Genomic DNA, 25001 nt, shown 5'->3' with positions numbered 1-25001 from the left:
ATGGTGTGGGGGAAGGTGGCAGCTTCTCGGATTGGAGGAAAACCCCTAAAGTTTGGCAAAATTGCCCTATTTGGGGCCTTAACAATTTAAATTACCTGCCTCTGTGTACTGAAGGTGCACCACTTCCTAGGACACTGCCCGTAGCGAAAATGTGTCAGAGAACTCTTCCGACATGGCTCCACCCTGTCTCTCCTCCCCCAGCCACTATGGGGCCAGGAAAATTCAGCCCTTAAACTCAACAGGGCCTTGTTGAGACCACACCTGGAATTCTGTCCAGTTTTGACCTAACAGGAAATTCTGAAGGGCATCATAATATTTTTTTTAATTCACTAGATGTGGGCATTGCTGGCTAGGCCAGCATTTATTGCCCATCACTAATTGTCCTTGAGAAGGTGATGCAGTAGCAGTTTGATACAACTGAGTGGCTTGCTCAACCATTTCAGAAGGCATTTAGGAGTCAACCACGTTGCTGTGTGTCTGGGGTCACATGTAGGCCAGACCAGGTAAGGGCGGCAGATTTCCTTCCCTAAGAGCATTAGTGAACCAGATGAGTTTTTACAACAATTGACAATTTCATGGTTATCATTAGACTTCAAATTCCAGATTTTTATTGAAATCAAATTCCATCACCTGCTGTGGTAGGATTCAAATCAGCTGCCCCAGAGCATTACCCTGGGTCTCTAGGTTATTACTAGTCTAGTGACAATACTACTGCCAGTGTTGATAGTTGAACTTGGAGAACTGATCTGTGGAAAGTGGATTTGAACCTTGGCACTTTTCTCTCAAACTAAAGGGAGAGGAGAGAAATGATAGAAAGCCATGAAGGGCTTCATAAATTCAAATTAACCATTTCATATTCTGAATTCCAGAGGCATAGAGTCAAGATGAAGAAAACTGAAGTAAATAGGCGATTGGGACAGTATTATTTTAGCTAAATGATCAATCTGAGCAATAAACTGCTGATGTAGGTAGGGGAACTGAATTTTCTTTTTTGAGGGGATTTCAGAAACATTGCAGCACTTGGCAAACAGCAAGCTTTGCTCACAAATTGCAATCAATTGACCTCATCATCTACTTGGAGACAAGTCTCTTGGGGTGTATGTGAGCAATGTGCTTTGAGGCAGGACAGCAACTGGAAATCTCAGTCAGACTGTAACCCCAGAGGAACATTCAATGAAACTAACCCTACCAGTGATCACTTACCAAAACAGAGGTATCCTCGAGCTGGATGACCTTGCAGATGGATGATTGTTTCCCCCTGTTAAATGTGTTGTTGGGGCCTATTGTAAAAACTCTCTGAAGAACTGTACATGACCAGTGTTGAAATTTTGTTTTTTTTTTTAAATATAGGCAAAATGCTTCCTTGATTTCAAGGCTGGGGGACCCTTGGGTCATATCCTAGGTGCTGCTTACAAATTCAAGAGCGAGCAGGGATGGTAAGTCAGCTAAGAATTTCTGCTCAAATTGATGACTGAGGAGTAGGTTTGGGGTAGTTGTACAATTTTGCAATAACATGGGTAAGTGAGACTATTTTTGTCTGTTTCTTCACAGGAGTATTTTCACTATGTTAAAGCGCTAAGTTTTCATTTAAAAAAAAAATTGAAAAAAGCCAACCTGTAAATCAGTGTGAATGAAATTTTTTTTATTCTTTCATGGGATCTGGGTGTCACTGGCATTTTAATCCCTTGATAGTGAAGGAATGAGAATTTGCAGGTGGTGGTGTTCCCATGCATCGACTGATGGTAGAGTAGATTCTAGGTAGTAGAGTTCATGGGTTTGGAAGGTGCTTTCGAAGGAGCCTTGGTGAATTGCTGCAATGCATCTTGTAAATAGTACACAGTGTTACCATTGTATTGGTGATGGAAAAAGTGGTTAAGATGGCTGGGGTGCCAATCAAGTGGGCTGCTTTGGACTTGATGGCGTTGAGCTTCTTGAGCGCTGTTGGAGCTGCACTATCCAGGCAAGTGGAGAGTATTCCATCACACTCCTGACTTCTGCCTGGTAGATGGGGAGTCAAGATGTGAGTTACACATCTCAGAATTCCCAGTATTTGACCTGCTTTTAGAACCATTGTATTTATATGTCTGGTCTGGTTCAGATTTTGGTTATTGGGAACCCCCAGGATGTTGATAGTGGGGGATTCAACAATGGTATTGCCATTCAATGTGAAGGGCAGATAGTTGGGTTATCTTTGATGATGGTCGTTGCTGATAACTTGTGTGGCATGTATGTTACCTGCCTTCAGACTTAGCCTTATTTATTTAGTTGACCTGCTGTGAAATGTTCTTCAAGTTCAAAGCCTCATCCCAGCGTTGGCATTTCTGCTTTTCTTAATGTTTTAAACAGCAAGCAGTGTGACGCTTGGCTAATGATCTCTCCAGAATAATGAGCAGCTGCCTGCAGTGAGAAGTGCACCTGCTTTTTAAAACTTGTTTCTACTTTATAGATGCCATTGTTAAGTTGTGTTATGATAGTCGAGGTATGTAATGCAGGTTGTGGTTGGAAGAAATAGAAGCGTGGCCAATCATTTGGATCGCTGACCAAACGGGCATTATCTTCTGACACTGGTTTCTTGTTCACGGTTGGTTGTTCCTCCTGGAAAATACTCCCAAGTGGTGCTTTAATATTTGTGGACAAGTTCATATTAGCTTGTACTTTTTTACAGAAAACTTTGGGACATAGGTGTAAAACTAATGTTTGCTGATAGCTGATCTTGGCCCTATGGTTGGTTACCTGATCTCAGTCATGGTTGCAGGAAGAGTATTGCACTTAACTTTGGTATGTTATTATTGTCACAACCCAGCATGGGTACAGGTTCAATTTAGTTGGTTTCCCTGCAAACTTGCTGTTAGGAAGAAGAATGTGCTGAATCAGCTTGTTATGAGGAGGAAGTTTTTGAAACAAGGAGGGTATAACTTGCTTCTACAACATGACTGACTGATTATTAGCTGGCAATTTAAACCAAAACTTGTGCCTGTAGCATGTCCCACTGTCCTTTGCAGTCTATGAATTACTTTTCACCATTTTGGAGGTAAGAGTTAATGCCTTGAAGATCCCACAAACAGTAATGAGTTCAATAACTAGTTACTGTTTTCCATTCATGAATAGCCAATTACTATTGCAATACAATAATATTTGGTAGAGAAGTTTGGGAACCTATCATTTCATTGACAGAAGAGAATATTTCTCTCTACTTTCCCCACTACTATTCTGAAGAAATGTAACTTCTTGGTAGTGTGTGATTTCTTGAGCACTGGACCAGTCAGGAGTGTGAAAGAATACTTTTCACTTGGCTGGATGGGTGCAGCTTCACAGCATTCCTGAAACGCAGCACAATCCAAAACAAATTAGTTGGCTTGATCAATACCCCATCCACTGGCTTAACATCCATTCTCTCCACAATCTGTACACCATGATTTTAGTATATACTATCCACAGATGTACTGCCACAACTTGCAAAGGCTTCTTTGGCAGGATCTCCTAGGGCTGTAGCTTCTTCCACCAGAAGGATAAATGTAGCAAGAGCTTGGGAGTATCATGAACTCCAAGGCACATTCTCATTGGCTCAAATTCTTAACTCTCCACCAAACAGCATTGTGGGATTACTATATCCACTCTTGACAGCAGTGGTTCAAGAAGGTGGCTCACTACCATTTTCTTAGGGCAACAAAAACGGAAAATAAATGCCAGTGATCAAACCCCACACATGTAGATCCTGAGAATAATTTTTTAAAAACCCTGATATCACCAAAGTCGTGTATTAGAAGAAAGGTGACCAGGGGGGAAACTAGGGAATAATAGACAAGTTAGCCTAACGTCTGTTGGGAAATTGCTAGAGTCTATAGTTAAGGATAGGATGATTGAATGCCTTAAATTTTCAGGTGGTCAGAGGCAGCCAGTATAGACTTGTTGCAGGAATATAATGCTTGATGAATCTGATTGAATTTTTTCGAAAAAGTGACTAAAGTAGTGGACAGGAGTGTCCATGGATGATGTTTATATGGCTTTTGAGAAGGCATTTGATGAAGTTCCTGACAGAGATGATTAGCTTAAGTTGAAGCTCATGGAATCGAAGGCAAATTATTGACCTGGCTCGTAAATTGTCTGAATGCAAGAAGACAGTAGAAGTAGTGGCTAAGTACTCTAATTGGCAGGGTGAGAGTTGTGGTGCTCTGCAAGGATATTTAACTGTTCACTGTAATCATTAAGACTTGGTTAATGGGATAGAAAACCACATAACCAAATATGCCAAAGTCACACAGGCAGTATTGTAAGTAACCTGGTTGGAAGCATAACATTACATTGCAATGTTGATAGATTGTGACTCGGCAAAAATGTGGCAAATGCATTTCCTTGTAGGTAAATGTGAGGTCATCCACTTCAGACCTAAAACACAACAGGGTACTTTCTAAATGTAGAAAAGCTTAAAACAATCCAGAGTCCAGAGAGACTTGCGATTTCAGGTATATGGATAACTGAAATGTCACGGACATACAGAAAACAATGAAGATGTCAAATGGAATGCTGGCCTTTATATCTACAGGATTAGATTATAAGGGAATAGAAGTCATACTTGGACTCTTACAGCGTCAATGGGTATGAGGACAATGCAGGAGTACGGTGTTGAGATAGAGCATCAGCCATGATATTGAATGGTGGAGTAGGCTCGAAGGGCTGAATGACCCACTCCTGCTCCTATTTTCTATGTTTCAGTTATACAAGGCCCTGGTTAAATCACACCTGGAGTATGGTAGGTTCTGGGCACCACACCAGAGGAAGGATGTGTTGGCCTTAAGGCAGTGCAATGTTAATTTATTAGAATGAGACTTGGACTCGCCAGAGTTTAAGCTTCAAGAAGTGATTTAACAAACTAGGGTTGTATTCCTGGGAAGTTAGAAGGTCAGGGATGATGATTCTAGTTTTCAACATATTAGGGAAACATGTTTCCTATTGATGTTCACTATCTGTGACTCAAATTAGGAACAGAGGGGTAGGACATTTAGCTCTTTGAGCCTGTTCTGCCATTCATTGAAATCATGGCTAATCTGTGACCTTTGCTTCATATCCCTTAATACCTTTGGTTAACAAAATAAACTTATCTCACTTAAATGATAATTGCATTACAACTAAGAGAGTGCTACACTTCTTCTGCTATACTTCTATCACCCTTTGTGTGAAGAAGTGTTGCTAATTTCACTCCAGACAAGCCTAGCTCTAAATTTTAGATTGACCCCTGTCCTTGAGTCCCCAACTATCATAAATAGTTTTTCCCAATCTACTGTATGTGTCTTAAATGTGAAGCAAATTCTAAATTTGAGCGAATACAATCCTAGTTTGTGTAATTATGTTATCATTCTAGTAGGTTTATGCTGCACTCCCTCCATAGCCTACATATCCTTTCCACCTGCAGAATCCATCCAGAATAGATTATAGTACAGAAATGATGATGAAAATAAAAGAAACACTTGCAGCTAGCTTGCTCATTTGATAAGGTAAATGTACGCTATGATTTAGAGGCTGGTGGAGTTTCACAACTGATTGCCATTAGTTTCTTTGCCATTGTTTCTTCACCTGTTGTTGACAAATGTCTTTTCAAGTGAGTTAGTGACATGGTGATGGGGAAAATGAAGGATTGTTTTTTTGTTTTATTCTTGGTGATTGTGTAGCTTATCTATTTAATGAGTAACATTTTTAATTTGAGGTAAAAACAACAGCATCAGGAGTTGGTGCATATGGCTGATGTGCACAAAGATAGAATTACTGCTTTAATTCTAATCTAATGAGTATTCTAAGACATTGCTCCCTTTTTTTTTTAGGAGAAGATTCGACTTGCAAAATCCATCCAGAATGGATCGTAATGTAGAAATGTTTATGACTATAGAAAAGACACTGGTGCAGGTATGTGGCTTACCTGACGTTATGGTAAAATCAGTGTGCAGTCTTTGAACTTTCAACCTTCTCAATCAGAAGAAGGCTTGCTGCTTTGGTAAGATGCTATCTTCTGATTTTAGAAGGTTGCTCGCTTAAAGTCTGCATCAGGACTCGAGCACAAAATTGAGGTTACTACTGCAATAATAAGGAAATGTTGCTTTGCTAGAACTGCTATCTTATGACTGTAATGTTAAACATCGGTGCAATGTCTATGCTTTTGTATTTCAGGTTCATGTCTAGGGTTTATGTTGCTCTGAGCAGAGTTCTCCTCCATCCTTGGTTAACATGCCCCACCTCAAACAATACTTGACCAACAGTTTTGTCATTTCAGCAGTCTTGACAGTATAGCTCGATTGGAGCTTGAGAGACTTAAACAACTGGAGCAATATTTTTTTTTAACTTGAATAAAATCCCATCTGTGGACTTGTTTTGCTTTATACTGGTGGTTGCACTAAGCTTCAGTTGCATGTTTATATATATTTTTTCTTCACTTTTCCTGCTGATTTCCCTGCTGGTATCATTCCTCCTGTAGTGGTTGTTTGCAGGAAATGGCTCAAAAAAAACCCCAAATCATGTATGATCCTTGATGAGAATCCATAGATCCTGAGCTCTCTGGGATGTAATTTCCCAATCAGCATCAGCTATCACTTGACATCCACTTATATTTATTTGGAGTTTACTGGATAGCAATAACTAGATGTTGAACTATATCTGATTTAGCCTATGTATATAGGGGAGTTAAGATGGATGGGTGCATTAGGTCTTTCCTTTATTGTAAGTGGCAGTTCAGATGTTCTGCTTATGTTGACGTGGTGTTTGGAAACTAGAGACAACAGAAATGTTGTCTGTTTGAATGTTGTAGTACTGCCTCAGTATAAAATGTTTCTTTTGCAGAACAACTGTTTAACAAGACCCATGATCTACCTCCTGCCTGACCTTGACCCAAAGATGGCAAATAAATGTAAAGACATTGTTAAAAGGCATCAGGTATGCATATTTTGAATCCTGAAGCTTTCCGATTTATTAAGCTTGCACATGCTCCCTGTGTCATGATTTTTCTTGCACGTTGTGATACTGAGCATTTGACAGTCCTGGAGTCTCACCAAAAAGCGATATGTTATATTGTAATTGACAGTGTACATGTCCTTTTACTATATTGCAATGTGTATTTTGCTCACTTTTGTCTTTAAACTGTGCCTGCAGTTTTTTTTTAAAAAGGCAAGTGCTTGAAGCCTTTAAAACCTTCATGACATATTTCTTCTGCTCTGACTTCATTGTTACCTTAAATGTGCTGAGGGGTTTATGGGTTTTTGTTTCTTGAGCTTTTGATTAAAAATAAATGGTGGGATGTTATTTTATCACCTGCTTGTCGTATTTTTTTTAAAGCCAGGAGAACACTTAAGAGCCTTGCACTTTTAGTTGCCTTTATTTTGCACGGATTTGACTGCTAAATGTGGTCAAGTTCTCGTATTTCCCCCTCCTTGTGTTCCTGATAATTGGCAGAACACCTCTGTGGCTGGCTACTTTGTGTGGAAAATAAAAATTGGAAACTATTGGGGTGTACAGATGCCTTTTAAGCTTTTCAATTCTGTAGTCCTCTGTATTTCCTTGCCTTCAGTGTGCTACGACTGGGTTGAAGTTCCACTCCAGGACTTGAATGGACAAATCTAGGCTGACACTCCAGTGGAGTACTGTGGAAGTGCTGCGTTGTCCGAGATGCCATCCTTTGGATGAGATGTTAAACCGAGGCCCCATCTGCCCTCCTGGTGGATGTAAAAATCTCATGACGCTATTTCAAAGAATAGCAGGGAAGTTATATCTGTTTTCCTGGCCAATATCTATCCCCCAATTAACATAAATTTAAATAGGAAAAAAGTAACTAAAGCTAGTGTTGGTCCTCGAGAGAGTGATCTGGAGAATTAATAATAAATGGAAATGGTGGAGATGTTGAACAAGTTACTTTGTCTGCCTTCACTGTAGAAGACTTAGATACTTCCTAAAAATACTTGTAAAGCAAGAGGTGAAAGGGAGTGAGAAATTTAAAAACCATTGCCAGGGTAAAGGTGCTGGGAAAACTATTAGAGCTAGAAGCTCACAATTCCTCACTATCAGATGGCCTACATCCCAGGGTATTAAAAGAAATGGCTGTAGAGATAGTAGAGGCATAGGTTATAATCTTCCAAAATTCCTTAGATTCTGGAATGGTCCCAGTGGATTGGAAAATACCAAACTTAATGCCTTATTCAGGAAAGAAGGGAGACGGAAAGCAGCAAACTATAGGCCAGTTAGACTAACATCTGTCATAGGATTTAGCAAGATAATTAAATCATAATGGGATCAGTTAGAGTTGGCATGGTTGAGAAAGAGAACTAGTGTTCAACTAGAGTTTTTTGAGGAAGTAACAAGCAAGGTGGATAAAGGGGAGCCTCAATATGTGGTGTACTTGGATTTCCAAAAGGCGTCTGATAAGGTGCCATATCAAAGGTTACTACACACGGACTTGAATGGGCAAATCTAGGCTGACACTCCAGTTGAGCACTGAGGAAGTGCTGCATCTTTTGGATGAGACGCTAAACCAAGGCCCCGAAGGGGTAACGTATTAGCATGGATAAAGGATTGGTTAGCCACCAGGAAGCAAAGCATAGAGATAAATGGGTCTCAGTCAGGTTGGCAAGCTGTAACTAATGGAGTGTCACAGGGATCAGTGCTGGGGCGTCAACTATTTGTGATCAACATCCATGACTTGGATGTAGGGAACGAATGTATGGTAGCTAAATTTGCCGATGACACCAAGATAAGTTGGAGAGGGAAGTTGTCAAGAGGTGGTAAAGCGTATACAAAGGCATATAGATAGATTAAGTGAGTGGGGGAATAAAAGTTGGCAGATGGAGTTTCATGTGGGAAAATGTGAACTTGTCCACTTTGGCAACAAAAATAGGAAATCAGTATACTATTTAAAGAGATTGCAGAATTCGATTGCACAGAGCGATCTGGATGCCCTGGTATGTCAATCACAAAAAGTTAGTATGCAGATGCAGCAAGTGATTATGAAGGCAAATGGAATGTTGGTATTTATTGCAAGAGGAATGGAATATACAAGCAGGGAAGTTTTAGTGCAGCTGCTTGGGGCCTTGGTAGACTACATCTGGAGTACTGTTCACAGTTTGGGTCTCCTTATTTGAAAAAGGATATAGTTACATTAGAAGAAATTCAGGAAAGGCTCAGGACTCATCCTGGGATGAAGAGCTGATCTTATGAAGAAAGGTTGAACAGGTTAGGTCTATACCCATTGGAGTTTTAAGAATGAGGTGATCTTCCTTAAACATATAAGATCCTGAGGGGATTTGATTAGGTGGATACCCTATCCACTTTACTTATGGGGGCGGGGGAGAGACAAGAATTAAGGAATGCAGTTTAAGAATAAGGGCTCTCCCTTTTTAGATGGAGATGAGAAATTTTATCTCTAGTAGTTAGTCTGTGTAAGTGGAGGCTGGGCCATTGCATTTACAAGGCAGGGCAAGAGAGAATTTTGATTGACAAGAAAGTCGAGGGATATGGGGGGGCACACAGGCAAGTGGAGTTGAGACCACAGTCAGATCAGTTATGATCTTATCGAATTGCAGAGCAGGCTTAAAAGAACCAAATTGCCACCACCTGCATCTAAGCCCTATGTTTCTTTATCTCAAAACGGCCAATCTGGTCATTTTCACATTGCTGTTTTTGGGAGCATGCTGTGTGCAAATTGGCTGCCGCATTGCCTACATTTGTCACTTGTAAAGTGCCTGGGCGAGACAGCGCTTTGAGATATTTGGTAGTTGTGAAAAGGGCCATGGAAATGCCAGTCTTTTTTCATGTATTTCCATTTGGGAGCAATGTCATGTCACATTGCATCTGCCAGTAACAGATTTATTTGTATATTAAGACTGTAAGGTAATTGTCAGCATTCTGTGCAGTTTCTGTTCTGCCTGCAGGTGGTGGTGTGGTCAGTAATTTCAACTATGAGCATGTGACATTGTGTGCCAGTGCATACAGTCTGGCCATAAAAACATCAAGGGAACTGCAAATCCTGTCCATGGGATGGAGCTGATACAGATATTTTGCAGAAAGAAAGTGACTTACAACTGCAGAAATGGAAACTGTTGCAGTTACTTACGAGGCAGGATCATTAGATAAACAAAAATCTATCATAACTAAATTGCAAAAATGCACAAATGAAACTATCCCATTGGCTGCAAGGATTCTGGAAGTCGTAATTAAACCTTTTTAGGCTCCAGTATTTTGGTGAAACTGCAGTGCTTGCTTTCCCAAGCCAGCATGTTCCTTGAGGTTTGGTGCCCATAACTGCATTGAGTACTCCAGCTAAGCTCTGGTAAAGACTCTTGGACAGATAAGTGCAGCTCGTCCCTCCCCTTGTGTATTCTTGCCCCCTTTATAAGAGGCTAATATTCAATTTGCTTTTTGTACCTGTGCAAATGGAAACCAATCCAGTTGCTTTGCCAAAGCTCGATCTCTCTCCACTTCAGAAAATAACATAATACGCACATAGGAATTTAGAGCAGGAGTAGGCCATTCGGCTCCTTGAGCCTGCTTGGCTTTCTAAACTCGAATGGATACAGGCCCAACCAATAAAACTTTTCATAAGATAATAACCCCTTCATCCCAGGAATCAGTTGAGTGAACTTTCTTTGAACTGCTTCAAATGCAATTATATCCTTAAATAAGGAGACCCTTATACTAGAGTTTGTACCTATATTCCCTCATTTTGCACTCATCGCTTAACTTTAAACAAGGTGCTCGATTTGCTTTTAATTTGCCATGGTCCCCTTATATATTTCCAAGATCCTCTGTCGTTCACTACCTTTCAAGGCTGGAGCATGCTAAGCAATTGTAACCTTCATTGGACGCAGGACTGTCCCAGTGTTCTCCTTTGCACCCTGCCTTTATTGAGCAGTGGGATCAGCCACATCTGTATCCCAACCAGAGTCATGTCTTGAAGGATTTGCAGACACAACATACTTAGTGCTTTGGGGATATTGTCAATATGCTGATTTTTGGAAGGGGTACTTAAGCAATTGGTATCATGCAAGATTTTTGCACTGCTAATTATAATCTCTGCTTTTCTCACTCAGGGAACGATTACAGAAGACAAATCGAAAGGCTCCCATATAATTTATCCTATTCCCAGCTCTCTGGATGAAGGTAAGCAAGGGTGTGATGGCACCAAAATTCCTCCCAATGTCAATCAAACTTAGCAGATCTGTTCTGATACTTAGCCATAACTATACCTACACAACATTTGCATATCTGCCTTTTCTCTCTGAAATGAAGGGTTTTCAGTTGTTCCTTGGTTTAGGAGATATTAAAAAGATAAATTTGCTGAGCTCTTCCCATCTGTGTATATTTCTCTTTCTGTAATGTTTCTTAAATATTTTCTGTTGCAGAGGAGTGGTTGAGACCTGTTATGAAGCGAGAAAAGCAAGTCCTGGTCCATTGGGGAATGTTCCCAGACAGGTATTTCAGTGAGACTGTAAAAATGCTGGCAAGTAAGGAGCATAGAATCATCGAATTTTACAGTTCTGCAGAAGGATGTTCAGCCCTTCATAGCCATGCTGTTTGAGCCATCTTGCCACTTTGTCATTCATCTGCCCTTTCCCCATATATCTTTTCAAATTTTTCCCCAAAATATTTTGCAACTTCTCATTTTTAAAGCTCTTAAGAATTCTGCTTCGAAGTATTTTTGCTATATGATTCTGTGTCTTTATTTTTCTGTACTTTGATAAATAATAAATGTCTGACTCTGGAGGGCATCACTGCTGTAAGTAATCTGACTTGCATCTGCCTGCACATGTTCACTGGATAATAGATGAGTATGATTATTTGGTCCATTTTAATTTGCCCATCCAAAATGCCACCACCTCAAATTGCGACATTCAGTGCTTATATGATTTACTTTTGCCCACTAAACTGCTTTAGCTAGGAGCCCATTCCCTATGTTTGTCAGCATGAAGTATTTTTTAGTATCCATCATATATTTACTTTCTCGTTTGAGCCTATGTCACCTTATTCCAATTTAATAAGTATTTCCATTTAATTTAACATTATCTGAAAACTTGCTTGTGATTGCTCTTCCTTCTCAGCCACTGGTCTTTTCCCAATCCGTACTTTTATCCACTATTAAAGGTTGGCAGTCCTCAAAGTAGAATGCCCACCTGGTCCAGATGGAACGTGGTCTAGATGAGTGAGGGAAGTAAGAGGTGAAGTTGCAGAGGCTTTGACCACAATATTCCAACCCTGCTTGGAAATGGGGATGCAGCCAGAGGATTGCAAATGTAACCCATTTTATACATTTAAAAAAGAAAGGCATAAAACCAGCAACTATAGAGTGGTGAACTTTGGTGGTGGTGGAAAAGCTTGGGAGATGACAAGATTGGTGAACTGCTATGTGAAATTATGATGTGGCTGCATTAACTGATAAATGGCTCAACTAAAGTCAGGAAAAAGCCCTCTATATTCCTGGCTGCCAACTATTCAGGAATGACACAAGGAAAAAGAGGCGCGTGGAACAGTTGATTTAAGGAGAGTACAGTTTTAAATAGGCGATATTAGATAGCTAAAGGACTAAATCAATTTATTTTTGAGTTGATAAATGGGAGTGGGGAGCAATTACACCAGGAGTCTTTTTTTAACTCCGCTCCAATGAGCTGAAAGTAGATGAGGTCCCTTAGCCAATTTTGTAAACACACTGTCCCTTAAATCATATGGGCTTTGATTTCATTGAAAAGTCCATTATGTGGTACTTTGACAAATACCTTTTGAAAATCTGCATCTTTCTCCAAGCTTTCTGAAACATACTCCCAAATCTCTCTGGACTTAATTTATTAACCTGTGCTTTTTAAAATGCCAGTCAGTTTTGATCCAGATTGTAGAATCGTAAACTTGCAGCAGATGCAGCAGTCATTTGGTTCATTGCACCTGTGCTGCCTCTTTGAAAGAACAGTTGTGTGTAGTCCTACAGCCTTGCTTTTGATCCATAACTCCCTCTGTTTTTCACCCTCAAGTATCTGTCCAACTCCATTCAAGAATTATTTATGCAATCAGTTGTTGCTGTCCTGAGATGCTTTGTTGGGGTAGCGTAGAGGAAGCTTTACTCTGCATCTACCTGCTACCTGAAGTGCAAACTATGCGCCATTCACCAGGATAAACCTCCCTCTGTTCAATTCGTTGGCAATTCACTGATGTATTCTTATCCTTTGCATTTTTTATAAAAAGCACAATGGAATATTAATTTTTTGTTTGTTAGTTATGACACTTGGATGCCTGCCAGTGAAATTGAAGCTGAAGTTGAGGAGCCACCAATCCCTGAAAGGCCGTGGAAGGTAAGTGAAATGTCTTTGTGCAAAACAAATTACATCATTGTAGAAGAATTACTTAAAAGTTTAACAAATGGGAAAAGATCAATATCCACAACTAGTAAAGTGTAAAACTACATAAGGAAACAAGTTCTGCCAGCAACAATCATTGACACACCGTTAAAAGTCCACACAGATATGGTTTGATTAAAAAGTAATTAGTTGGATGTGACGTCCTCAATGTAATTAAAATGCTGCATGATGAAATTATTTTCTACATAATGCTTTTCTCAGTAGATTCAAAGGCCCTGATGCGGCTCATCTACAATGAACTGCTGTTAAGTAGGAAAGTGCAGCAGCCATTTGTGTAATCCCACAAACTGCAATCAAGTTTAGGACTAATTACTCGGATTTTGGTGGTTATGGAGGAAAGTTTGTTGGCTCAGACACTAAGCTCTATTCTTTGAGCAGTGACTTTGGGATCTTTTAATCTCAGCTCAACAGGCAGACGGTATTGTTCAATATTTTCTGCGATTGGCAGGACTTTGTACAATGCAGCAGTCTGTTATTATTGTCATTCCCATTGATTATGTGTTCATCTTGGACCCATAACCATTATCCTGGAGGCAAAAGTGCTATCAACTAAATGGATGACAAGTAGGAGAGGAATCCTGTAAAGGCAGTCCCTTGGAGATGGAACAAATTGGCAGGATTGATAATTTTAAATGCTGAATAGCAATCGAAGATAGATAATTGTTGAATCATGTGGGATGCAGGTGATAGGCTGTGGGGTGTTACTGTTACGGGTAGCCTAGAAATCCAGAGATGGAAACAAGGGGAGATGGTGGGAGATGTGATTCTGGCAAAAACAAAAATAAAAATACTTGGAAAAACTTAGCAGGTCTGACAGCATCTGTGGAGAGGAATACAGTTAACGTTTCGAGTCCGTATGACTTTTCAACAGAACCTGCTGTTGAAGAGTCATACGGACCCAAAACGTTAACTGTATTCCTCTCCGCAGATGCTGTCAGACCTGCTGAGATTTTCCAGGTATTTTTGTTTTTGTTTTAGATTTCCAGCATCCGCAGTTTTTTGCTTTTATCTTGATGTGATTCTGGAGCTGGCTATACCACTGGATTTGGTACCTGAGGTAACAAGGGGTCATTCAAAACCTTTGTTTGGAAACGTCACTCTGAAAACCATGAGAGTGTAATGTGGCTTGCAACCAGATTCAGCTGGGGAGAAAGAAGGAGCTGCTTGGAATCTTTTCATAATTATGAGTTTCAAGTTGAACACGGGCACTAACTGGAATTGCTGGGATATGACAAAATACTGCGTCAAAGGAGCAGATCGTGAAGATCAACCACAGTGCTGCTTTTGTAAGGCATGAGCCACGTAGGAACAGTAATAATAGATTGTAAATGTATGCGATAAGATTTGTGCACTCGGTTGATTCCTTCGAATGATGCAATGTTAAGTGGCTCTTGTATAATGTAGAATCAGCATTGGTCCTTTGCTGATTTTTATGTGGGATCTCTCTTTTCTTGCCCCCAACTGAAAGCGCCACATCACCTTAGCCCAATTTGACTTTTTGTCCAAGTTCTTATCAACAGGTTGCAAAGCATTCTAATGTTGTGTTGACTTGTCCAGGTGCATGCCAAGTGGATTCTGGATACTGATGTGTTCAATGAGTGGATGAACGAAGAGGATTATGAGGTTGATGACAACACAAAACCTGTTAGCTTCCGACAGCACATTCCTATCAGGACGGTAGCTGAAGAGGTAGAGTATGATATTGCTGCATTTCTAAAACTGTTTTAATCTATTTATCGACACAATGATGTAAAATGATGTGTGGGTCAGGCGGAAAACTTTAATTTTTTTGAGGGTGGCCTTCTGTGACTAAATCCATCATTCTGTGCCTGAGATAAGAGAAGGGACTTTGCACTCAACTGAGTGTGGCTTTTAACTATTTCAGCTTAACTGAATTGATCTTGTCAATTTAATAAATCAGGTAGCATAGTGGTTATGTGATTGGTAATTCCAGAGAATGAGCGTTCAAATCTTAGCATGGCAGTTTGAGAATTTACTTGGTTTATGATATTCATAAAGTAAATTCAAATTGTTCATGTATTGCATATGTGTAAACCTAACTGATTCACAAATGCCCTTAGAGGAAAGAAATCTGTCCTTAACTCGTCTTGCCCCATATCAACATGGTTAACTCTTCAGTGACATAGCAAGCCTGTGAGCTATGTCACTACTTGGGCATGGAACCTCAGGCTAGCATGTGTTACCCCTCCTTTGCAGTGATGTCCACATCCTGGGAATAAACATGTTTAAAAAAAAATATTAAAAATTGGAGTGAAGAATTAGCATTCGTTTTGTGCTTCAATTCTATGTCCAACTTGCAGCTTAATTGAGGCTCTGAAATTCATTTGCATACCTAGGAGACTATCATGACATCAGTTTATGCTGGATTTGAACCCAGTGTAAATTTAATATCTCAGCCATGGAGTGATCTGGTCCCGGTCTGTTTCTCCGCTCTTTCGGAAGACGATTTACTTTTGCATTCCCTTTTTTTACATCTGAGATTTGATGAAGTATTTGTTTTTGTGGATCGATGATCTTCTCCAATTCTTTTACTTTCCTATTCTTCGGTTTCCTGTTAGTTTTTGGATTGCATTTCTGTGACCTGTGCTGGGACATGATGGAAATTCATGCAGAGACTCCATCTGCCCTTGGAAAACAGCTGTGCAAATTAAGCTCCAAAATCCTTCCTGCAAACCTCTACCCCCAGGCAATGATGTCTCTTTAGGCTTCGGGGAGTGATGTATTTCTGCTGCGGTTAATTTTTTTCTTTCAAAATACACAATCTCAACATCTTGCACTGTTAGTGTGACAATAAGTCACACCCAAGTCCTGACACTGGGAAGGTGAATGGGAGTAGATGAAAATGTTTCTTTGGTTATTTTGATTTATTGTTCCTTTCAGTTCTGCAGAACTTTCTTCTCTCCCCTGTCCTGTTGTTGTTGTCGTAAAGACAGGGTTTCAGTTGGTGATGCTGGGTGTTTATGGGCGTTGGTAGCTTTCCAATGCTTCATCCCCGAGGCTAGTTTGGGTCAGGTATGAGTCAGGGCTAAGATGTCTCAAATGAATCTCTTGCCTGCCGTGTACATAGCACCACGGGATACACAACAATCAGGAACACTGATTGTTTTCTGTAGCGCCTCAACTACTGCCAAGTTCAAAAGGAAAATGATCCTGTCCCTTTTGTTATCGGCAGACTTGACTGTTTATGCTATCCTGGCTGACCATCACATCTCAAGCCTTCATAACAAACAGCCCCTCCAAAACTCTACTGCCTGTATCATATCTTGCCACAGGTTCTGTTTGCTGCTTTCCCATCCTGCAGTGCTTCAAATTTTAAAGTTTCATTGTGTGCAAAAATGCCTTTATAGTTATTATAAAATGCCTTCCTTCACCCTGCAATCCTTCTCCAGTCCTGTCGTATCTCATCAAAGATCTTTGATGAAAATCCAAATATATCCACAATATTACTCTTGTCAACTTTGTTATACAACTTCAAAGGATTCAGTAAGCTGATTGAGCATGACTGTCCCTTTGAGGGGGGGGGGAAACTATGCTGACGACTCATTTTATAATGTCTTTGTTTCTAAGCTCTTTTCAATTGCATCTGAGTGGCAATTCTATTTTGTCTTGCCAGCGATGTTAAGCTGATGGGTCTGTTTGCAAGCTTGTTCTATCTTGTATAAATACAGGAATCACTTTTGCCTTTGACAAGGTGCCCCTTAATAGACTAAATGAATATGGTCAAAATGTTGAATTGATGACAAGTTGCAGAATGGATTGCTAGCTAACTTCAAGACAGAGCAGAGAGTGGGAGTGAAGAGTAGCTATTCAGGGTTGCAGAAGGTGGTGCTCTACAAGGATTAGTGCTGGGATCTCTCCTGCTAACAACTTGGATTAACAATTTGGATTTAAAGTGGGAAAATTTTTTTTCTAAAACTTGGGAGAATCCAAAAGATTCCATGTGAAGAATGCTGGGGGAGTTCTGGTCTCCTGGATAATGTTTATCCTTCAAGCAATATCTTTTTTAAAAAAAACTGCTTATTGGTCATGTATTTTAGCACTGCTTGAGACTGAACTTAATGCAAATTAGTTGCATGTTTCCTATGTTAACGTGTATATTGGCAGTAAAGAATAAGTCACCTTATCTCCCAGCTCCCATTCTCCATCTTGCCCTTAAAAGCAAGCGTCCATTTCGAATGTATACTCCATAAGTCCATATGCGTGCGTGTGACACCATTTCCCAGCCTTTCCTTGTAACCCTGTAAATTTTTCATTGTTAAGATAATGATCCAACTCACTTTTGAATGCCAAGAGTGAATCTGCTTTGACCATACTCTGAGGCAGTATATTCCAGATCATAGCAACTTGCTGTGTTTCTTAAACAAAAATCATGGTAATTGGGAATTACCATAAATCTCTGCTACTGATTCTCAATCCTTGTACCAATGTGAACAGTTTCCCTTAACGTACTCTGTTCAGTGCCCTCATGATTGTGAATAGCTCTTATCAAATGTCTTCTCAGCCTTGTTTTCTCCAAGAAGAACAGACTGCTCCGAAGTTGCTAGGCTTATCTTTACTCCCCTTTTTGAACAAAGGTGTAACATGTGCAATTCTCCAACCCTGGCACCACCCCTAGTTTATGGAAGTCTGGAAAATTATGACCAGTGTCTCAGCAGTTTCCACCCTCACTTCTTTTAGTATCCTCGGGTGCATCTCACCCGGTCCCGATGCCTTATAAATTTAAGTACAGACTACCTATGCAATATCACCTGCTTATCAATTTTTAGCCCATTAAATGTTTGAACTACCTCCTCTTTGACCATGACCTCAGCATCACCTTCCTTGATAAAGACAGATGCAAAGTATTCATTTAATACCTCAGCCATATCCCTGCCTCCATGTGTAAATCCCCTTTTGGAGGATACAATGGACATCCCTGGAGGAGTCTTGCATTTGAATGAATTTTCGTAGCCAGCTCCAGAGATGAGTCTGACACGGTTTGAACTAACAGAAAGGTGCCATGTTGTCTGTCCATGCTTCCATTTTGAAAAAGGCTTTTAAGCTCAACGTAAAGGTTTGAAGACAGAAGTGCACCTTGAAAATAATTGTCCTTAAAGTCCGTATCATAATTACACATCTGTGACACTATTTATACACCCATAGAGGACTTTTACATTGCTTTTTATGTTCACTGCCAGTCCCTTCTCATATTTTCTCTTGGCTTCTCTTATTTGCTTTATCAATTTCTCTCTGAACTTTCTATATTTAGCCTGATGCTCAACTGTATTATCCACCTGACATCTGTCATGTGTACCCTTTTTTCTGCTCCATCTTACTGCTTCATTATTCAGGGAGCTCTAGGTTTGTTTGCACTACCTTCCTCATCATGTGATATACATTGACTGTACCTAAACTTTTTCTTCGAAGATAACCCAAAATGTAAATGTGAATGCTGAAGAATTCTAAAACGTCAAGTTGCAGCAACAGAAATTGCAAATATTTTTGACCCAATTTTGGTGTTATCAGTCAATTTTATTTCTCAGGAATGGGTGGTTTGGGGACAGATGGGGGAATAACAATTTTGTTTTAAATCTAGAGCACAACCCAACAAAGTGTGCCCACCTCCAGGTTTGAGGCATGTTTGGATGTCGGCAAGAAATGTCACACTTCCAGTTGTGGATTTTATAATTGGATGTCGCTGGCCACTTATTGGCATAATTCTTCATGACCTTGGAGGTTAATTGGGTATTTCAGTATAGTTTTCAACTTGGCTCCAAATTTTAATTGTGCAACATGGCTTCCTGGGGCTCAGGAAGTGGCCAGGGAAGCAAGGCAAATTTGAAAAGTAGTTCAAGTGGCTGTTGAAATTTATCATTATTAATAGTTGCTTGGTAGTACAGAGCTTGAGCACTGCTGAAAAAGGAGATGTTTAAGCTTTTCATCTTGCATTCAAGAATACCAATATAAGGGGGTAAACAACAATTTGTACTGTATGTGAAGAGTGCTGATTGATTGGCAAGTGGCGTTGCCATGGAGAATGCACCACTGATGGTGACTGGCTGTGAACTGCCAAGCATTGTTTGAAATTTAAACCAGGCATTTAGACCCTGATTGGTCAAAACATTGCTCTGAAGAATGAGCCCTCAAATGGCTGTCACTTATTTTGTTTAGCTGAAACAGGTGCAGTGTTTGTACACGTTCTGTCTGTAAAGAACAGGGCCCTGCCCTGTGTATTAATATGTGGCTTCCAGTACAGGCAAATGTGCCACACTGCGAGCCCGAATGACAGTCTTTAAATTGGTTTCAGCGTAATTAGCACACTGAGGATTATTTAGCAAATGTTGTCCAACCGCGGAATCGCACCTAATGTTGACACTGTTTTGAGTTTTGCAAGCACAGGCTGGTTGGTTAAAGCCTGTACCTTGCCCATTGTGAACAGAGTTGGGACATGCTGTTTGATATGGCAGTCTTTGGGGCATGCAGCCTATATATCTAGCATCATACTGGCACTGAAATTCTTACACCACATTACTCAGTTGTGTGATAGGCAGAACGTCTTTTTGGCTTGAAGGCTGCATCCTGTTAGTGGTGAGCACCACTCGTGGTGTTGCTACTGCATAGTAGCAGTGTGAAACAGCTAACGTCACCTGCTTAAATTTTTGCGATACCTTGCCCTTCCAGGGTCATCTGAGGCACTTTTCAGGGCCGAAAGTGACAGCCTTAGGCATATTCATGAGTTTGCATGATATATAGAGCAAAATGATCTGATCAGAGGAGCCATTATCCTGTAGGATGCCTTTGACATGCTCTATTTAAGCAGCAAGCTTGCATGGTGAGCAAATAGTTCAGGCCCTATTTACAAGGTTGCCAATAAGACCAACCTTGTAGTGTGTGGAACTGTGAGAATCCCAACGCAGGGACTGGCCAGTAAAGGTAGGCTTGTGGTAGAGAATCGCCTGGCAGATTTCTCAACTAGTACGTCAAGGAAGGGGAGTTCATTTGACTGCTCTATTTCATGGGTGAATTTGAGCGCAGGGTGGAGCCCATGAAGACATATAAGGAAATTGTTACATGCAGCTGTGGATTTAAATATAGCAAATGCATCATCTACATATCGGAAATATACGACGATTAGGTGTCATTCCATCGAAGACCCATTTCTCATGGAACCCAACAATGATGTTTGCAAGAGCTGGGCCTAGAGAGGATCCCAAGTCGTCATCATCTATTTGGGCATTCATTCGAGTTATCAACAGTCACAGATTGCAACTCTTTTGAGTACAATCACAGTTCTTGGTTTCCGGGAGTGGGACATGAACCCACAACCCTCTGATTCAAAGGCGAGGGTGCTATGAACTGAGCCGCAGCTGACACCTCTTATTTGGGCATTCATGGTGTCATTAAAACTGAACTCAATTGTGTGTGTGTGTTCTCCATGGCAATGCCACTTGCTAACTAATCAACACTAATCATTAATCTTCTCCTATTTCGGTCATTGATGAAATTAAGCCAGCATGTATGCCAGAAAAACTTGTAATTCTGTCACCAGCTATTTGTGAGCTCCCATTCTATCCACCTTGAACTGGAATACAGCTGTGCCATTCTGTCATCTATGTTTGAGCTGGACTATTTATCGTCTCTCGCCTTCAATTGTGTCCCTGACCCTTGAATTTTGCAACCTTTCGTGCTAGAGGAAAAGAAACAGACTTGTTAGTGAAGATGATGCATTCACCTGATAGGTGAAGTGCATTTTTAAAAAACTCATTCATGGGATGTGGGTTTTGCTGGCTGGGCCAGCATTTATTGCCCTTGAGAAGGTGGTGGTGAGGATGACTGAGACACATGTATCACGCTACATAAGGATTGGACTGAGTGTCATCAATTGATGGATGAATGGGGAGGTGAGGAAGTGCATAGAAAGTGAAGGCTGGCTGCTGCTGAAAATTGAGTGGTGTGAGGAGTGACATGATCAAGAACACTTAGCAGAATGAAGGTGGGGAGGGCTGAAAGCACAGGATGTCATTGAATCAGCAAACTCGCTCACCTTTTCCTGAACTTGTTATTAAATTGCTTCCTCCCTTGGCATTCAGGACCTGGGTACAACATTGTAGCTGTTGACCTTATCAACTGCCTCCAACCAGGCCTTGATGGGAGCAGCAAGCTTCTTCCTCTTCTCCCAGTGCTGGTTTAAAAAGCATACTCCCCCTTCCCCCCCTTTTCCTCTTCCTAATTGCAACCCATGGTCATTTCAGCAGGGTGTTTATTGAACCTGGGTGCATCCTTAGCTCCATATCCACCATCCATACTGAACGCTCTCAGTTTCCATTTGTGAACTGTGACTTGAAATAGTGCTGAGATTATCATGCTGGTGCACATCATGCTTGCTGCACAGCTTAAGAGTTGTGAAATCAGTCAGTGAACTGTTAGAATTGAATTGAGATTGCAGACTCTGACTTGGATAGTTGAATTATGGTTTACTCTCATGTAATCCCCCCCACCCTCTCCTTAGTTTTTCTGCTGAGGGAAGACCACCTCTTTGAAGGATTTGTAATGAAATGATGCAACTGAATGGTTTGATAGACTGCTTCAGACGGAAATTGTTATTCAACTGCATTGATGTAGAATTGGAATTGCGCATCAACCTGATGAATGTGGGAGTAGATTCCCTCCCAAGAGCTAATTTGTGAACTGGTTGGGTTGGCGTTAAAAAGCCAACATGGTTCTAATTTATCACCTATTGATGTTGGGTTTTAATTTTCTCAACAGCCATGATTTTAACTTAAGTTTTCTGGATTACTAGCACCAGTAATATAGTTATAGCACTCCCATACCAAATCACAGCAAATTTTAAGTAAAAATAAAGTGTAGCCTTGCCAGTACCTGGCAAGAGGAGACACAAGAGTCTGGTCTGAAAAGTTAACCAGTTAAACTTGGTTTAGTTTTCTGCCATTCTGCCTACGCAGTTACATTGCATGTTATTTTTCTTGATCCATTCAGCTAAAATAGCATACAGATTTTGGGGAGAAAAGCAGTAATGTGACATGTGAAATTTACAACAATTTTCTCATCTGGCTGTTGTTCATAAATGTATATATTTCTGACTCTTTGATGACACACAACACTATCTACAGTATCTTGAACACTTACAAGTTGCCTACCTATTTCAACCAGGCCTCCCGTACACCAGATAGGAAGGACAGAAAGTCAACAGCTGGGGCCAAGAAGAGGAAACATTCCCGTTCCCCTTCACCAATATCCACACCCACTGAGTCTAGGAAGAAGAGTGGAAAGAAAGGGTAAGTAAAGCTGTTCCTGTGCACCAGTTGATCACGTGCTCCATCTGATTCTGTTGGACAGTTAAAAGTGGCAATAGAAATTATATTTGGTCATTGGGCTATTACTATTGGAGTTTCTTTTCTGCTGCAGAAAAAAAAAAATCAAAACTTGTGCAGGAAGTAGGAATGCTGTGGATTTCTGCTCCTGTTCTGCAGGTACATGCTGCTAATTTTGTTTTCAAAAGTCCTGTATTCATTGCTTTTGGAACAAGTTTTAAGAGCTGATGGCACTCTTGAAACATAGACCAGAGAATCAAGGCTGCTCTGCAGCAGCAGAGCCAAGTCTCTGACCTGCGCTCCCTTAGATCTTGGCCTTGGCATTGGGATCAAGTTACCTCATTCACAGAAGCATTAAATAGAGATGATGGCTTAAATTCCTATGGCAAGTGGTGCAATGATTCCAATATTGTTCCAACTGAATCCTTATTTTCATGTTTTTTTTATTGTAAAATACAATGATGTAGAAATTTTAATGCAGTAAAAACTAGTGCAAGAGCTTAAATTGCACTCATGAGCTCAAGGTAGAAATTAGTGAAAGCCTTGTAATTGGCAAGAGTGGAAGAATTTGAGCCACCTATATAAAATGGTAACCATGAAGCAGCAATTTCTGTTCAAATTGAAGTTAGGGCTTTGTACTTCACCTCTACAAACATGCCTGTGATCTGCATGAGTGCGCATGAAGAAATTCTGAGCCATGAGCTACCATTTCTCCTATTGCTTAACTGGCAGTATTAACTTGATAGTTATTCATCCACTTGGCCAGAGGTGATACAAAAGTAGGAGGTTTGACAAATGGAGAGGAGGAAGACAAGTTGGTAGAATGGGTTGACAGGTGGTAAGTGTAATCTTGGGTAAGTATGAGGTAATACATCTTGGGAAAAATAAACCTAGTATGGAAGTTTGCACTTGAGACAGAATTCTGAAGAGTGTGGATAAACAGACCTGTCAGAGTTTGATTACATTGTACATCAGAAAACTTAAATGCACAGAGATAAAGCCATAAAAAGGGCAAGTAGAATTTTGGGTTTTATGTATGAGGCATAAAGTGGTCATGAATTTATGCAAAATGTTGGTGAGAACTTAGCTGTAGTTAGAGTAGTTGGTGCACTTCTGTGCACACTTTTGTGTGCATCCAATGTTAGAAAGGATGGAGAGGGTATGGTGTGGAATAACTAGAATGATACCAGGAATGGAAAGCTATAGTTCAGAGGAATGACTTGAAATTCTAGAACCAGTTCCATTGGATCAAAGCAAACAAAGAGGGTATTCAGTAGAAACTTAAAAATTATCATCACCTTTTTGACTATATGAATAGGTAAAGAATATGATCGGCTGTAATTCTGGGGAGGTGATATCTTTCTGACTCGGTTGATACCTTTGAATCAGAGGTTGCATTATTTTTGGTCACTGGGAAGTTCTGTGTTTTTTACCTTTTTTAATACTGGAGTAGTTTTGAGTCCAGAAAGATCAAATTTAATCCATTATTTGTTTTCAGTGGAATGTATAAATTACTATTTGAGTGAGAAAGTAAAGAACATAGGTACCTCCCACCTTGACAATTATGCTTAACATGTTCATGTCACTTGTATGAATGCATTGTGATGTTGTTGTGAGCTTTGACACCCATATGTTTCTGTTGCTTATAGGCAGCCCACGCCATACCTGAAAAGGAGAGGGCAGAGAGATGAAGAGGAGCAGGAAGACCTGACCAAAGATATGGAAGATCCAACTCCTGTACCGAACGTAGAGGAAGTTATTTTACCTAAAAATGGTAAGGAACTAGTCTCTGCTCATTCACTCTGTTCATAATGCACCTTGCAGAGCAGCAGATTTGCAATATTAGAGGACAATTTCATGTGTAGGAAGATTTTTAATGGTGTTGATCCTGACACCTACGTCGATGGGCTCTTTTTCATTCTCAATTATCCACTGTTGGCTCTTTTGGCTGGCTACCTCCTGCCGCATTTCCTTTGATCACTTAATTTATCAAAGGCTTGCACCCCTTTGCTCTGCCCCCCACATCAAAGTGGATACAATGTTGGTTGAAGGAAAAGACCTGGATATAATTCCAAATCTTAGTCCTTCCAAGCCCGTAATACGATTGGTTGGAATTTTTTTTTTCTCTTTCATGGAGTGTGGACATCACTGGCTGAGCCAGCATTTATTGCCCATCCTGAATTACGCATGAGAAGGTGGTGGTGAGTTGCTGTCTTGTAGGTACATCCACAGTGCTGTTAGGAAGGGAGTTCAAGGATTTTGATCCAGTGACAGTGAAGGAACGGCAATACAAATC

The 25001-nt window shown here is 40.4% G+C and overlaps 1 protein-coding gene across 3 annotated transcripts in view; it reads left to right on the top strand.

The window, feature by feature from the left end:
- LOC144679895 (SWI/SNF complex subunit SMARCC1-like) overlaps positions 1 to 25001 on the top strand; it is a 213040-nt gene that overhangs the window by 8375 nt on the left and 179664 nt on the right. For all 3 annotated transcript variants that reach the window (XM_078540826.1, XM_078540827.1, XM_078540825.1), the window contains exons 3-11: positions 1351 to 1436; positions 5817 to 5898; positions 6826 to 6918; positions 11061 to 11130; positions 11373 to 11442; positions 13232 to 13307; positions 14931 to 15062; positions 22545 to 22669; positions 24355 to 24479. In XM_078540826.1, the coding sequence (XP_078396952.1) occupies positions 1351 to 1436; positions 5817 to 5898; positions 6826 to 6918; positions 11061 to 11130; positions 11373 to 11442; positions 13232 to 13307; positions 14931 to 15062; positions 22545 to 22669; positions 24355 to 24479 (859 nt within the window). The remainder of the gene's footprint in view (positions 1 to 1350; positions 1437 to 5816; positions 5899 to 6825; positions 6919 to 11060; positions 11131 to 11372; positions 11443 to 13231; positions 13308 to 14930; positions 15063 to 22544; positions 22670 to 24354; positions 24480 to 25001) is intronic.

This window comes from Cetorhinus maximus, chromosome 4 (assembly GCF_964194155.1).
Source record: "Cetorhinus maximus chromosome 4, sCetMax3.hap1.1, whole genome shotgun sequence".
Lineage (NCBI taxonomy): Eukaryota > Metazoa > Chordata > Chondrichthyes > Lamniformes > Cetorhinidae > Cetorhinus > Cetorhinus maximus.
Note: the sequence above shows the minus strand (reverse complement) of the source record. Positions and strands in the feature narration are given on the sequence as shown.